Source organism: Pongo pygmaeus, chromosome 16 (genome assembly GCF_028885625.2).
Source record: "Pongo pygmaeus isolate AG05252 chromosome 16, NHGRI_mPonPyg2-v2.0_pri, whole genome shotgun sequence".
Classification (NCBI taxonomy): Eukaryota; Metazoa; Chordata; class Mammalia; order Primates; family Hominidae; genus Pongo; species Pongo pygmaeus.
Window position 1 is genome coordinate 68,042,411 of NC_072389.2, and position 16,175 is coordinate 68,058,585.

General features: G+C 39.1%; 1 protein-coding gene across 7 annotated transcripts in view; it reads left to right on the forward strand.

The window, feature by feature from the left end:
* The window catches only part of TLN2 (talin 2), a 449,658-nt gene that overhangs the window by 257,629 nt on the left and 175,854 nt on the right, over positions 1 to 16,175 (forward strand). For all 7 annotated transcript variants that reach the window (XM_054451016.2, XM_054451019.2, XM_063652682.1 and 4 more), the window contains 5 exons: positions 1,336 to 1,433; positions 3,257 to 3,386; positions 4,416 to 4,568; positions 7,082 to 7,224; positions 8,906 to 9,033. In XM_054451016.2, coding sequence (XP_054306991.1) covers positions 1,336 to 1,433; positions 3,257 to 3,386; positions 4,416 to 4,568; positions 7,082 to 7,224; positions 8,906 to 9,033 — 652 coding nt within the window. The remainder of the gene's footprint in view (positions 1 to 1,335; positions 1,434 to 3,256; positions 3,387 to 4,415; positions 4,569 to 7,081; positions 7,225 to 8,905; positions 9,034 to 16,175) is intronic.

A 16,175-nucleotide genomic window follows, 5' to 3' on the forward strand; every position in this document is an offset into this window, starting at 1 on the left:
ATGTTGGCCAGGATGGTCTTGAACTCCTGACCTCTGGTAATCTGCCTGCCTCGGCCTCCCAAAGTGCTGGGATTACAGGCGTGAGCCACCACGCCTGGACGATTATTATTTTTTGAGACAGGGTCTCGCTCTGTCACTGAGGCTGGAGTGCAGTGGCCCCATCACACTTCACTGCAGCCTCAACCTTCCAGGCTCAAGTGATCCTCTCGCCTCAGCCTCCTGAATAGCTGGGACTACAGGTGCACACACCACCACACCTGACTAATTTTTGTATTTTTTGTAGGTACACGGTCTTGCTATGTTGCCCAGGCTGGTCTCATACTCCTGTGCCCAACTGATCCACCTACCTCTCAAAGTGCTAGGATTACAGGCGTGAGCAACTGCGCCCCCTGGCTATTAAAACATTATTTATGCTATTAGTAGTGTTTTAGATGACTCAGAAATAAGGTTTGTTACATCCCTAACTTTACTATTTGGTTGTCCAGTCATTTCTGGTGCCTTTACTTTTCTGTTCCCTTTTTCTATTGTTTTTCTGTCGGATTTTTTTTTTGGTGGGGGGTGGGGAGCTTGATTGCTATATAGTGCTGGTGAAGGTATAAACCTTTCAAGATTTTGAAGTTGCTTTTCTAAGAAACAGCAGGAGCTCTTACCCTCATCTGGGTCTCAGAAGAAAGACAGAAATTTTGGGGTAGGAAATGGTACTGCTCGTCTCCTGCCACCCCGCCCCCTTCGTACTTCCTATGTCAGATTAAGGGGTTCTTGCAGAGAACACCAAATTTAATTTTGCACCTTTTACATAATTTGTTGGTGGTCGGGGGGCAGAGGCCTCATCTCACAAGGAACTCCTACCTCTCTTTTACACTGCTCAGCTGGGATGATGGAGGGGTCACTGGAGACATAACGGCTTCATTTGTCCCCCTTGGCCTGAGTGGCCTTGGGCATAGGTGGTCACTTCCTTAGTTTCTTCACCACTGTCTTGTCATTCTCCATGGGATGTTGGTCTGGTTTTTATAGCAAGGGATAGAGAACAAGCTCAAATTCAGTTAGAAAGAAATTTGGACTGCTTCTGAATTTTCCTACATTTTAGACACAACTACAGCCCACCGGTTTTAGGAAACACGGACCTTATTTGTGGGTGTTGCTTCTGCAACTCAACTCTTACTCCTCCAGATCTGCTCCAGCCCCGATGGCTGCTCGTGTTGTCAAAACGAAACATTTCTGTCTGGTGAGGGAGAACACCCACATCCTTGCTGAGTCAGCAGGCTCAGGGCCTGGAAGTCAGTGATGGCTTCATCACCACTTTGCCTTCTGTTTTTCTTCCCATTTGTATTTCAGCTTCTGACTATGGATTGTTTCTTTCGGATGAAGACCCCAGGAAAGGGATTTGGCTGGAAGCGGGCAGAACACTGGATTACTACATGTTGCGGAATGGGGTATGCTGCCAATCCCAGTGCTGTTTCTTCATCCCTTTGTCCCTGGGCCTTCTTCCATAGACGCCAACACAGTTACGCTATTTTGATTCAAGGGCATCTTATTAATAGTTCGATGCATTGTACTTTGTAAGGGCTGTTCAGATGGTGATAGAAAATGTCAGATATTCAAATTCTTGAGATTCCATAGAAGGATTGAAGCAGTTCGAGGTTAGTATTTTAAGTACTTTCTACTTGTCGTTGTTGGATTTGGTAATTGTGAGATAAGATACAGCATCTTACTGTAAGTATGGAGGAGATATTCCTATGCCTGGTGATGGGAAGTTAACAGATGAGAGGGAAAAAGGAAATGTAACCCTAACGGTCGTTAGAGACTGAATATTAGTGTTTTGTTTTTGAAAAAGAAACTTCAATTTGAGATGTGAGTTTAATAATGATCAGTAGTAGTAACAGCAACAACAAAAATGGTTGTGTTATGGAAGTAGGGAGAAGTAATGAGTAAAAACATATTAAACATTTTGTTCAGCTTAACCTCCAAGATACCGGGTGTTGGTATGTAGGGTGAAGTGGACCCATCAGATTGATGGGTATTCCATAAAGTAAGAGTGAAATATGTGATGCCAATTAATTTGGATAAGAAATTAATAGTTTAGTTTTAGGAAGTTCATAGTTCTAGTTTTAGGAAGTGTAGTAAACAAGATACTTAAAAATATCCCCCAAACATGTTACCCCTGTTTGGTCTTGTCATTAATGTATTTTAACACACTCTTTTGAAAATCACTACTACTGTGATACTCCACTACTGTGAAGAATGATGAGGATGCTATTTATGTCTTTCATTATTTCTAAGATATAAGGTAAAATGTATTTATAGTAAAAATTAAAAATATTTTTGTGTGCAAATAGTAAAGACATAGAGATAGTAAAAATTACTTACGACAGTGTTAAAAGATAATTGGAGACACACACTGCTGTCTTTTTAAAAGGCAAGTAGTCACCTCCCTCTGCTAATTCCTTAGAGCAGATCATTCTCAGCCTTTCAGGAGGTCATACTCTACTTTCATTTCACTGAGGATAGTTTTCAGTAATTGTAAGTCATAAGTATGACTTCTTTGCGTACAGTTTCACTATCAAATTTTTAAGAAATCTTTATGAAAGCATTTATTTAGCACTGGAGAAAAAAATTGAAGGTGACTCTAGGTGACAGATATAGAACGTTAGTACACTATTTTTTCAACATTGTGCCGTGTTTGGAATTTTTCATAAGAAAATTGTTGGGAAAAAAATTGAAGATAGCCTAAGAGAATATAGATGGACTGTATATGGAAATAATGAAAGAAACCAGACTTCACAAGTTCTTTAATAAAATTTTAATTACTGGTCAAAACAAACAAGAAATAATCTGTATAGCTTTCAAGCCAGTTAGGGGTAGGAGGGAAGAAATGCAGATATTTTGACCATTAAAATAGGAGAAGTGCAGGGCGGCTTATGGAAACAAAGTGGAAAGAAGGTATGGAATAAGATATGGTAAACACTTTTAAATATATTAGGCATCGTACTGAATGTAAGTAAATGAAATGCAGCAATAAAGAGAGATTCTCATTGAATGGAATTTTTTTGTAAGTCTAGGTCTATACTATCTCTAAAAGACATAGTGGCAACAATCCCCTGAAAACTTTGAAAGGTTTTCAAAGATGTTTTAGAAGAAAGGGGAAATCAGAGTCTACTCTGATTTTTTTTAAAATTCATTTTTTAAAGAACATTGTTCAAGTTTGTTATTTATTTTCCCCACACAGTGTGAAATTTATTTGTGGTTTGTGCTCTAGGATATTTTGGAATATAAAAAGAAACAGAGACCTCAGAAAATCCGGATGCTGGATGGATCTGTGAAGACAGTGATGGTGGATGATTCCAAGACTGTGGGGGAGCTCCTGGTCACTATTTGTAGCAGAATAGGTGAGCATTCATACACATTCATTGTATCTTTTGCTTAGTTTTTAATTACAGGCCTCTTCTTTTTTCCACCTGCATTTGATCTCTAGGCAACCTTGAATATGTCTTAACATGCTGAGTTCTGCCTGATCCCCAGAGGGTGTGTCCATTCTCCCAACTTGCCAATCCATGAAACATTTGGACTTCTCACTAAGTCACAATGGAGGGCTTTCATTTCCCTTTCCAAAACAAGAAGATTTTCAAATGGAAAGTCATGTGTAATTCAGCCTTCTGCCCATTGCTGCCTTCAATTCTATATGAGCACTCTAGATGGTCACTATCTCCTTGAGTACTTATGATGACAGCCCACATGATTGATTATTAGACAGTCTTTCTTCTTCTGGCTTCTGTTAGTCTCCCCAGAGAACAAGTCTGCCTCTTTTCTAATGAAGCCCTTCAAATATTTGAAGAAAATAGACTTGCCTATCTTAGTTTTCTCTTCATGCAAAGGAAGCCTAGTTCCTTCAGACACTTCTTGTTTGACACTGTCTTGCCTTCTTCTGCATGACCTCCTCCGTGGCGGTGTTTCTCAAAAATTATTATAGATGAGAGAATTGAATGTGACATAAGTTCTACTATAAGCGTGACTTCTTTGGGTATGATTTCACTACTACATTTTTAGGAAACCTTTATGGAAGGAATTACTTAGGACTGGAGATTCTGTATTGTAGTGACAATAACCCTGTGAAAATGTAGGAAGGTTTTCAAAGACATTTTGGAAGAAAGAGGAAATCAGAGTCTGATTTTTAAAAATTCGTTTTTGAAAAAAAAGTGTTCAAGTTTGTTACCTGTTTTCCCCACAGTGTGAATATGACTTAACTAGCTGAAGCACCTTCATTTAATTTGATGTGGCCACTCCCTGACCCTCACATTTGTAAGGCCATTTCTGGTTCTTTGCCACCAGGAGCTCTTTGGATTATCACAGGCCTTAGGCTGGAAGAGGTTGACAGCAATTTAATTGTTTATAATTATAACCTAATTTCCAATGTTTAGGAATAACAAATTATGAAGAATACTCCTTAATCCAAGAAACTATTGAAGAAAAGAAAGAGGAAGGAACAGGCACACTCAAAAAAGACAGGACACTGTTACGAGATGAGAGGAAAATGGAGAAGTTGAAGGCTAAGCTGCACACAGATGATGACCGTAAGTGTTTGCAGAGGAAGCATGATACAGACACACAGGCTTTGCTAAGCCTCACTTCCCTCCCACCATCCATATGACCCAGGACAGGATTTTTGGTTTTTGTTTTTAAAACTCTATTTAAAAAAAGTAGGCTGGGCTCAGTGGCTCACTTCTATAATCCCAGTATTTTGGGAGGCCAAGGCAGGTGTATTACTTGAGGTCGGGTTTGAGACCAGCCTGGGCAATATGGTGAAACCTCATCTCTACTAAAAACACACAAAAAATTAGCTGGGCATGCTGGTGAATGCCTGTAGTCCCAGCTACTCAGGAGGCTCAGGCAGGAGAATCACTTGAACCTGGGAGGTGGAGGTTGCAGTGAGCTGAGGTCGCACCATTGCATTCCAGCCTGGGTGACAGAGTGAGACTCTGTCTCAAAAAATAAATAAATAAAAATTAAAAAAAAAAAAAAGGAACTGTAATACCATTTCACATCTAAAGAAATATCTTAATATCAGATATACAAATCATGTTCACATTTTCTTCATTATTGTCTAAAAATTTTTTTAATAGTTTGAACTGGGATCCAAATAAGGTTGAACAAGTTAATTAGTTAATTAATTTGTTTTATTAAGTGTCTTTCCATCTCTCTGTTTTTAATTGACTAATACTAATGATGTATATTTATGGGATGCAGTGTGATATATCTATGTAGACACTGAAGAAGGATTCAGTCAAGCTAATTAACATATCCATCACCTCACCAATGTGTCTTTTTTTGTGGTAAGATTGTTAAAAATCTATGTTAGCATTTTTGAAATATATAATACATTATTATTAATTGTGGTCACCACTCAGTGTGATAGTACATGTCTTTTTGCAGTTTTTGTGTATGTGAAGAAACCAGATTGTTAGTTGTACAGCATTTCGTACAGTCTGGATTTTCTTCATTGCATACCTATGGTGTCATTTAACATGTTCCTCTGTCCCTTTTAATTCCTTAGATCTGGAGGCTTGAATAGATTTAAGTGTTTGTGTTTATTTTAATAAAGATGCTTTCTTCAGTGGTGATGCACACTTCCATCAGGAAGTGTTTCTGGTTTTCTTTTTTGGGGGGATGTTTAACGTCCATCAATGACCATTGCCTTAGACCCATTATTTCCTTAGGAGTTAAAAATAGTAATAGTGGGTTGGGCGTGGTGGCTCATGCCTGTAATTCTAGCACTTTGGGAGGCTGAGGCGGGTGGATCACTTGAGGTCAGGAGTTTGAGACCAGACTGAACAACATGGTGAAACCCTATCTCTGCTTAAAAATACAAAAATTAGCTGGGTGTGGTGGCGCATGCCTGTAATCCCAGCTATGCGGGAGGCTGAGGCAGGAGAATCGCTTGAACCCGGGAGGTGGAGGCTGCAGTGAACTGAGATTGTGCCACTGCACTCCAGCCTGGGTGACAGAGCGTGACTCTGCCTCAAAAAAAAAAAAAAAAAAAAAGTAATAGAATTCCGTTACTGGAAAGTCATTTTCTATAGCCACACAGTTAATATATGGAAAAGCCAGCACGTAACCCCATGTGTCCCTAAAGCCCATGCTGTTTGCACCTTGCTGCCTGACCCTCCACTGAAAGGGTCCTAATTTATTACCCAGTCTACCTAGACTTTCTGGCCTCTTTCCTCCTTTCACTGTATTTGTTCTTGTGGCTGTATCGGGATGACATCGTTATTGCTATTGTGTTTATTGATCTTCTGTGAGGCTCTCATTTCCTCTCACCTTTTCTGTGTTTTTTTTTTTTCTTTCTGCCTAATTTGATTTGCAGTTATATACTTCTTTCCAAGAGACTTTAGTAGAAAAATCCCAAGGATTTATTATTATGCGCAAAGTACTCTCCCAGGTACTGTGGGAGATGTGGGAGACACGTTTTGTGTACTCAGGTTGCTTATAATCTAGAGACGCTGGTGTTAAGGACTTAACCCACAATGTGTTTGAAGCCCAGAGAGGAGTGTTGGAGTGAGAGCTGTGAAAGTGTAGAGGGGAGTGGTCGAATCCTGTGCACATAGATGTGAGGACAGGGTTCTCAGAATGGCTGAGATTTAAGCTGGCCCATGGCACGGTTCTGCCAGCCCCCCTTTAGTGTTGTCTCCGCTACTCCCTCCATACTTTCATTTTCTTCCTCTTTTCTGCTTGAGGTCAGAGGTAACTTACTATGCCTAGAGCCTCAAAATCACTTTATTAGCTGAGACTGGAGTATCTGCCCTCCACCTTGCCACTGTAGGGGCAGCATGTTATACATTCATTGTAGTGCTTTAGCTATAACTTTAGGAATGGCTGGGAATTTTCTCCCTCATTTCCATTTTGGCTGGTCCTTTGGTAGATGTGAAATTATTTTGCAAAGCTTAAAAACCACAGTTCTAATATAAGAAATAACTATAACTAAGTATCAGAGTTATGGAAATCTGCATCACACTGCTCTTTTGGTAAATTCCCTTTAATTAAGAGGAAAAATAAACACAGTTCTCTTATATGTCTTGTTGTGTTGCAGTAAATTGGCTGGATCACAGCCGAACATTCAGAGAACAAGGAGTAGATGAAAACGAAACGTTGCTGCTTAGACGGAAGTTCTTTTACTCTGATCAGAATGTAGATTCGAGAGACCCCGTGCAGCTGAACTTGCTTTATGTTCAGGTACAGTATTTACTGCTCAGACACTGAGGTTGATGAGATTGCAGGAAGCTCCTGGCTGTATCTTGTGGTGAGCAGGAGGGCGGCGCTGGCTTCTGCCACGTTTATGGCATCGTTTCCAGCAGGCGCTGCTCGTGGGTCCCCGCATGTGTTTGGTTGTGGTGCAGGTTGATATTCTGGATGAGCAGCTGACCATCCGGAGTAGGGCCTCCCTATGGCTTCCCAGATTGTGTCCTGGTAGCCAACACTGTTGTGTCCCTCTCTGCCGGGCTTTGAGAGACAGTTGTATTTCACTTAACTGGCTCACCATTTCAAGTGCACTAAAGGTTTCTTAGCTAGCATCTTAGAATCCAAGAGAATATTGGTCAGAAAATCAGGACTTCTCATTAACTGAAGATATCCTCTCAATAACCTTTCATGTCTTTACCCTTAACTAATTGTTAAAACTGACAAGTCATTTAACATATCTGAGTTGTGGTTTCCCAGTATGTAAGATGTGGATTGCACTAGATTGTCGCCAAGGTTTCTTGTGGCTCAAGGAAAACATCATCCATCTTTGTCCTCTCCTACCAGCTTCCTTTCTTCCTTTCCTTCCCTCCCTCCCTTTCCTCTGCTTATTTATCCATCTATCTGCCCATAGAAATAATGTAGGGTTTGGCAAACTACAGTCATGCCTTTTGCCTGTACTTGTGAATAAAGTTTTATTGGAACACAGCTTATGTATTCAAGTATTACATATTGATAAATCCCCTTGAGGGTTATGTAATTGTTACACATATCTTCTGTGGCTGTTCTCGCATTCTGGTGACAGAACTCAGTAGTTGTGACAGAGATTGTGTGGCCCAGGAGGTTTGAAATGCTTACTATTTGGCCTTTAGAGAAGTTTCCTGACCCCTGAGTTAGTGGACAGAAGGATGGCATGGAAAGAGGGCTGAGAGGAAAGAAGTGGGGAGGCCAAAAGGAGAGAGATAGCAGGGCAGTGAGAAGATGCTTGTTGGCTTAAGTCTTAGAGTGATAGCTTGGAATGTCCATCTCATGGTGATCTGGGGGTCATTTAGAGAAAGGAAAGGCAGAAAGGACGGGGGGGAAGCAACAGCAGTGATGGATGGAGAACTGGGAGGAGGAGGACTTCAGACACAACAAGCTCCCCATTTTAGGATGCATTCACTTGTCATTTCCCCTGCTGTCTTGAGTATTGAGTTCTTGTCTGTGTGTATGTGTGCCTATCGCCTTTCTTTCTCCTATTACATTGGTCTTTATCTAGGGATGGGGGTTGGGTTGATTTTTAGATATTTGATTAGCTAGCTTTATGATTTAGGGTTGTAAAAAGTACACTGTATTTGGCTTTTGGCCTCTTTGAAGCTGATCATTTCATATGAGTTTCCTTTGCCTCTTTTTATAATCACTTCTGCCTTTCTGGATTGTCATCAAACTTTGCTTTTGCTGTACCGGACACCTCTAATGTTTTCCATCTATAGGCCATTTTGGACAAAGGTTTGTTTTTCTTTTGCCTTAGTTTTCTCCCATGCGGTGATCATCCACTGTGTCCTGCACATGTCACCGTGGGTTGGCTGGCACTGTCCCCTGCTCCACAGAGGGTGTGCTGGGCCATGGGAATGTGTCAGTGGAGAGAACGTGTCACTCCCCGAAGCCTCTGATGCTTTTCCTTCCTCTTGTGTTTCAGGCTCGGGATGACATCCTGAATGGCTCTCACCCTGTCTCCTTCGAGAAAGCTTGTGAGTTTGGTGGATTTCAAGCCCAGATACAATTTGGACCTCATGTGGAACATAAACACAAACCTGGATTTTTAGAGTAAATGACATTTTGTTTCTCTTTTTTCTCTTTTCTCCTGTCTTCTTTCTCTTTCACCTTTTTATTTTTGAGCTAGGTATCTAAGATCATACCCTAATTTCAATCAGTTGTGAGAATGCTAGCTTTTCTTCCATCAAGTAGATGACCAAATTTGCAGATTTTGGGGAAAGCAATAGAAATTCAGAAGTTTTTCTTGCTGAATAGAAATTCAGTGATCTGTGTCTCCCTCCACCCCCTTTTTTTCCTTCTACTTCGTCTTAGTGAAGAGGAAAGTAAAAACAACAACAACAACAAAAAACAAACCGCTCCAGTAGGGCCAAGGTGTGAACACCGATGGAGGTGGGGTTGCGGGGAAGACATGAGCTTTCCTGTAGGATGTGCCAGTCAGCATGAGATGTGTCCAGCAGGCCATTCTTGGTATTGTGCATTCATTGTATTGTTTCGAGTGTATCGCAGGGAGAGGATAACGGAGAGGCTTCTTTGGCCCTTGACCCCAGTTTCACTTTGGTGGAAAGTAATTGGGACCAGAGTATGCCTTTGAGTAAGAAGAAAACTTAACTTTTCTTCTGGTGGCAGAGAATGCCTGGGCAATATGCTGTTTGGTCTAAACTGAGTTGTTAACCCCCCGAAAAGCAAACCTTTGCCCTTGGGTTAGCGAATCCCAGGGAGCCTTTACAAGGTGATGCCGTGTCCTGCAGTGAGCCACACATTGTGAGCCTGAGGCTGAGGATGGCTCTGAGCAGTTCCTACCACCTACTTAGTTCTGTATTCTCCAAATGAGTCAGACTGCTGGGTGTTCCTCAGGGCCCGCTTTTACCCCACTAGTCTGGCTTCCTTCCTGAGGAACCTCAGGAAGCTTCCCCTTCTGTTCCGCCACCTATCGAAGGCCATGTGCACAAGTTCCTTTAGCAGTTTCCACGTTCCCATCTTCGAGCCTCACAGCTGGCCCCTCAGATACAACTGATGTCATCAGCCTGAGGATTATGGCCACGGATATTGAGGAATAAACACCAAGAGCTAGTGAGGCCTTGGAGGAAACAACATTTTGTTTCTGTGTCTAGAGTGACTGGTGACAAATAGAAAATGGAGGGAAGATTGATGAATTAAAAAAATGGAAATAAAACGTTTACCTATTTTTAGGCTTTTGTAGCTGTGAATCTATGTCTCCCTGGTAGGAAGGCGATCCGAATGTAGCCATTCACCGGGTTCCTATATTGATGACGATGCCCCCCTGGTCATTTTATTAGCGCACTTTCTCCATAGCCCAGGGGCAACTAGTTCTCAGGACTCCCTTGTGAATTGAGAACATAGTATTTTATTTGATAGATATGGAAGAAGCAGGAGAGAGAGAAGTGGCTTATTAACACTTACTTAAAGAGGTTCTCCGCAAATAGCTTCTGACTTCTAACACCGGGCTCTCATTTTCAAAGGCATTCCTACTTTCAGTGAAAGGCAAAGTTGCCCCTTTCACTGGTCTCCCACTATGCAGCAAAGGTACTTAAAACTGGGATTACAAGGTGCTTTGGTCTATTTCCTAGTATGATGGGTCGTACCAACCAAATCATCGTGAATGTTACCGTACAGCTGACTGCCTGTGTCAAGATTACAAACTAATATCAAAGCATTGGTATTGTCTTAAAATTATGTCCTGCAGTTTGTGGTCCTATCGAATGCTACACACTCACACTCCAGCAACAGTATCCTTCTCTTAATAATCTGAGACCACAAGAGTTAAGCAATTGCATTGAGTTTGTTTCTTTTTTTCTAAGATTATAATATCAAGTTTATGCCTGTAGTGGTACCTGTACCCTTATTCAGATTCCAAATTAAAATAAGGTGGTTTTGCCTGGTGGCAATTATTTTTCCTTGTGAATTTGATTTACTTTTCAATTAGGCCAAATTAGGTAATGAGGCATTTTTACTTAATGTAGATATTTAATTGGGTACATTATTGCTTATACCATGCAGGTAAAACTTCTTGAGGATATAAGTCCCTTCTTAATTAAAACAAAACAGTGAGGCCACATTTTGCTGATTTGCGAGTTGGATAGTCAAGTCCTGTTTTTGCCTGGGCTGTCCCTGGTGGCTGGCTGGGCTCTCTTTTGCAGCCTTTATATCTTTCCCAATCTAGCTTTCGTATGTGTGATCTGCTTAAACAATTTAGGGTTTTAAAATAATAATGAGAAGGTTGGACTTGTGACAGCCATGCTGAAGATGCAACCCCCAGAAATTTCAGTTACGTAGTTTCTGAGGCAGGTACATAGGGATGCGAACAAGGGCATATCTTTTAATTTTTTGAAAATTTGCCCAGCATTTTTGCTCAGAGTCGCAATATGGACATTTTTATGAGATTCACTTTGAACTTTCTTCAGACTCTCCAGTGATTTCTGGATTTGGTACTTTAGTGAAGGTACTCATTTAGAATAATGAAAATCATCAGAGCCTGAAAGATTTTCAGAGTTTTCAGGGATTTAAGGATTATTTAATATATCCATCTACTTTATTGATGGGGAGAATAAGTGCTAGAGAGAGACAGAGACAAGGCCCAGAACAGTCAAGTGTGGGGAGCCAGAAAAAAGCCAGTTCTCCTAGATTGAGTCTGATGTGCTTTATCTGCATGACAGTTTTCCTCAGGTCACCTTCAGAGGGTCCTAAGAAGGGACATTTTATTGGTGCATGAAGTAAAAACAACACATAATCTAGTAATCAGGTATTTGCTCTATGCTTTTCTGTGTTGAGAAAATGCTTGCAGAAAATATGCCGTGTGATGTGGAATTTTGTACAAATGTGTGGGGTTCATGTGAAATTTTGTTACCTATATGTGAGCCTGGTGTTTTTCTTTAACTCACTGAGGACTTGCAGATGTGTTTTATTGTGTCAGGTATAGGGAAGATACAAGGGAGATATTATATACTAATTCCATGCTGTTTTTGAATCTACAGTCTGTGTGGCAGATAAGTATATGAAGTGGTTATTATGCAGAACCAAAACTTGGCTCCGATCATTTCAACAAAGTCCAACTTTTTAACTGTATTTTAAGTGCAGGATGATCTATTCAGGAAGTAGACTATGGAGACTACTATGGATTGTTTCTAAAAAGGTGGGAAGAGTATCATGCAAGACGCAATGTTGATTAAAGAAATTGACAAGGTAGAAGGTCAATCTAAAGAAGAATTAACTCTTAAAACAGCAACAACAAAACATAATAATGACTAATTTCTAGACCCTTAAAAACACTGTGGAAAACTTTAAGAAGTGGTCAGAGGAAAAGCCTTCTATATTTTATTGGAGAAGATGAGAGTTACTGGTAAACTTCAGCTCTTAAATCAAGTATACATGATAAAATTGAAGGTGACTCTAGGTGACAGATATAGAATGTTAGTACACTATTTTTTGTGCCGTGTTTGGAATTTTTCGTAAGAAAATTGTTGGGAAAAGAATTGAAGATAGCCTAAGAGAATATAGATGGACTGTATATGGAAATAATGAAAGAAACCAGACTTCACAAGTTCTTTAATAAGGTTTTAATTACTGGTCAAAACAAACAAGAAATAATCTGTATAGCTTTCAAGCCAGTAGAGGTAGTAGGGAAGAAATGCAGATAGCTTGACCGTTAAAATAGGAGAAGTGCAGGGCGGCTTATGGAAACAAAGTGAAAAGAAGGTATGGAATAAGATATGGTAAACACTTTTAAATATATTAGGCATCATACCAAATGTAAGTAAATGAAATGCAGCAATTAATAAACAGAGATTCTCATTGAATGGAATTTTTTTTGTAAGTCCAGGTCTATACTATCTCTGAAAGACACACTTTTAGACAAAGAACAGAGAGAATGACAGAGAAAAGTTTAAATGCATTGAAACTGATAAACCAGGAAATTTCTATTTAAATCAAAATGTAGCTGCTGGAGCAGCTACATTTGGTGTTACACAAAATAGACTCTAAGGCAAACAAAGCGTAAGTTGAGATAAAGAAGATTATAAAGATAGAAGGACTAATTTATCAGCATACTAAATAATTGTGAACCTGTATATGTGCCTAACACTGCCTTAAATGTATATAAAGGAAAAATAGACTGTATTGCAAACATTTCAGATATGCAATTTTAGTGAAGTAATTTAATGTACTTCCCTCAGTGAATGATTAGTAGAACAAGATCAAAATAGAAGAAATAAGATATTTAAAAGAAAGTAATGAAATAGAAACCACAGAGAATCAATAAAACCAAAAGCTGGTTCTTTAAAAAACTTAATAAACCTTGGGTAAATTTGATCAAGAAAAACAAAAGATGAAAAAGGCAAAATAAGGTGAAGAGATGTTAAAAAGCAGTTGAGAATGTGATAAACTAGGAAAATTTAGAAAAAATGGATAATTAGAAAATTGAAATACATCTACAATCTTGAAAGAAATTGACTTATCAGTTTAAAATACACCAATCAATAAACAACAAACACTAGGCCTAGATTATTTCAGAAAATAAAAAAGTAAAACTCCTCACCTTAATTTGAAACTAGCAGAACTGTAATACCAAAATGAATACAGACAATAGAAAGCTTTTAAATTGAATATAGATGTCTTCCTCACAAAAGTTAATCAAATATTAACTAAGTCCAACATGACATATGTGCGTGTGTAAGTGCAAGTTATAACTAAATAGTGTTTCTTTAAAGGAGGCAAAATTCATTTATTTAACAAATAATTTGTTGAGTGCCTTCTACGTGGTAGACACTAGACACTGGAGATACAGCAGTGAAAGACACAGTCAAACATTTCTGCCATCATGGAACTTAAATTCTAGTGTGGAAAGGAAGATGATAACTAATAAGTAAGTAAAATACATAATATATCAATGATGATGAATGCCAAGATAAAAAGGCAGAAAGGGGGAATAGGGAGTTGGTGTATTTTAGGGATTGAGAGAGTTTTTTTTTTTGAGATGGAGTCTCGCTCTGTCGCCCAGGCTGGAGTGCAGTGGCACGATCTCGGCTCACTGCAAGCTCTGCCTCCCGGGTTTACTCCATTCTCCTGCCTCAGTCTCCCGAGTAACTGGGACTACAGGTGCCCACCACAATGCCCGGCTAAGTTTTTGTATTTTTAGTGGAGACGGGGTTTCACCATGTTAGCCAGGATGGTCTTGATCTCCTGATCCTCCTGCCTCGGCCTCCCAAAGCACTGGGATTACAGGCTTGAGCCACAGCGCCGGGTCTTGAGAGAGAATTTGGCATTTTAGAATCGATTACCAAGAGACACGTCTTCATAGTAGAAAATGTGTTTATGTAGTTTACCATGTTCGATTTTTTTTTAAAAAAACTATATGATTGTCTTAATTACTGGAGAGAAAGAATTTCATAAAATGAAATAATCTTGATGACAAAAAGAAAAACTTCATGGCATGCCAGAAATTCATGAAAACCTTCTTAGTCTAAACAAGTGTGATAATTAGTAGTTTAATATTAATTCCCTTTAATGTCCAGAAGGATGCCTGCTATCAGTGCTTCTTATCAACATGATACTAAATATCCTAATGAGTGCAATAAGGAAAGAAAAAGAGCTAAACCATATCAGGATTGGATGAACTGTCATTGGTTGCAGGTGATAGGATTATCTACATAGATAATCAGTCAGTCTATAGAGAACCTTACTAGAATTAACAAGACTTTAAAGCGTGGTCTTTAGAAAAAAAAAAAAATCAACATATAATAGCAAATAGTATTCCCATACAAATCAACAAAGAGGAAATATAATTGAAAAAGGGAGTTACCTTTTATAGTAGTTACAAAAAGTATAATTTACCTGGGAAGACAGCTGTCCAATGATCTCCAAGATCTCACCAATAAAATGATAAGAGTTTATTGAAGAGCATAAAAGGAAGTCTGAGTAAATGCTATGTTATTGCTATGTTAATGGGTAGGAAGACTTGTATCAGGTAAAGTACTTCTTCCCAAACTTACAGATTCAGTTCAATTCCAGTCACTTACATAATAATGAGGAAACTTATCTTAAAATGGACATCTCAATAAAGCTGTTAAAAATTAGTATGAACTAGTCAAGGCTCAAGAATGGTAAAGGCTAATTGAAGCTATATGAAGGACTCATACAACTACCACAATTTTTTTAAAGGTAAAGTAATTAAAACACTACATTAGTATCATAAGGTGATATAGTAATTCAAAAGATTGATAAATTTACCTTTATTAAAATTAAAATATCTTATTAGGAAAAGACCTCATCAAGAATAAAGCTCCAAATTGGAAAAAGAAATTTGCATATTTGCAATGCATACTCCAAGATCAGATTAATATCCAGAAGACATTAAAAAAGAAAAAAAAAATCTAAGAAAAAGATCACCCAGGATATCAGTACGTACTTTAAAGAGAAGGAAATATAGTTGACTTATAAAGACATGAAAAGATGTTTAACTTAATAAGTGATTCAGAAAATGCAAAATCAAAAGGGACAGAGCATTTCATGTCTCTCAGATGGGCATACATTTAAATGTGTGAAGACACCAAGGTTCTTTATAGAGGAAACAAGGTATTTCAGAATATGAATCTTTGTATTTAAAAATATATACACAAAGAGAAACCGGATGTATTATTGTTTATAGACACAAGGAGATATAGGAAGATATTAAAATATCTGTGGAAACTAACTTCAAAAAAGTGGCAGCTGGGTGCGTTGGCCCACGCCTGTAATCCCAGCACTTTGGGAGGCCGAGGCGGGTGGATCACCTGAGGTCGGAAGTTCGAGAACAGCCTGACCAACATGGAGAAACCCTGTCTCTACTACAAATACAAAATTAGCTGGGCGTGGTGGTGCATACCTGTAATCCCAGCTACTCAGGAGGCTGAGGCACGAGAATCACTTGAACCTGGGAGGCGGAGGTTGCAGTGAGCTGAGATTGCACCATTGTACTCCAGCCTGGGCAACAAGAGGGAAACTGTCTCAAAAAAAAAAAAAAAAAAGTGGCTACGTAGTAAAGAAAGGATATGGGATTTCCACTAATTCTGTAATCTCTAATAACAGAAGAGAAGTAGCAATCGTAAAGCAGATATGTCAACATGTATTTCTCCTTGGTGGTAGGTATATACGTTGTAAGGCATATACTTTTATATAATTTGAAATGTTTCACACTCAAC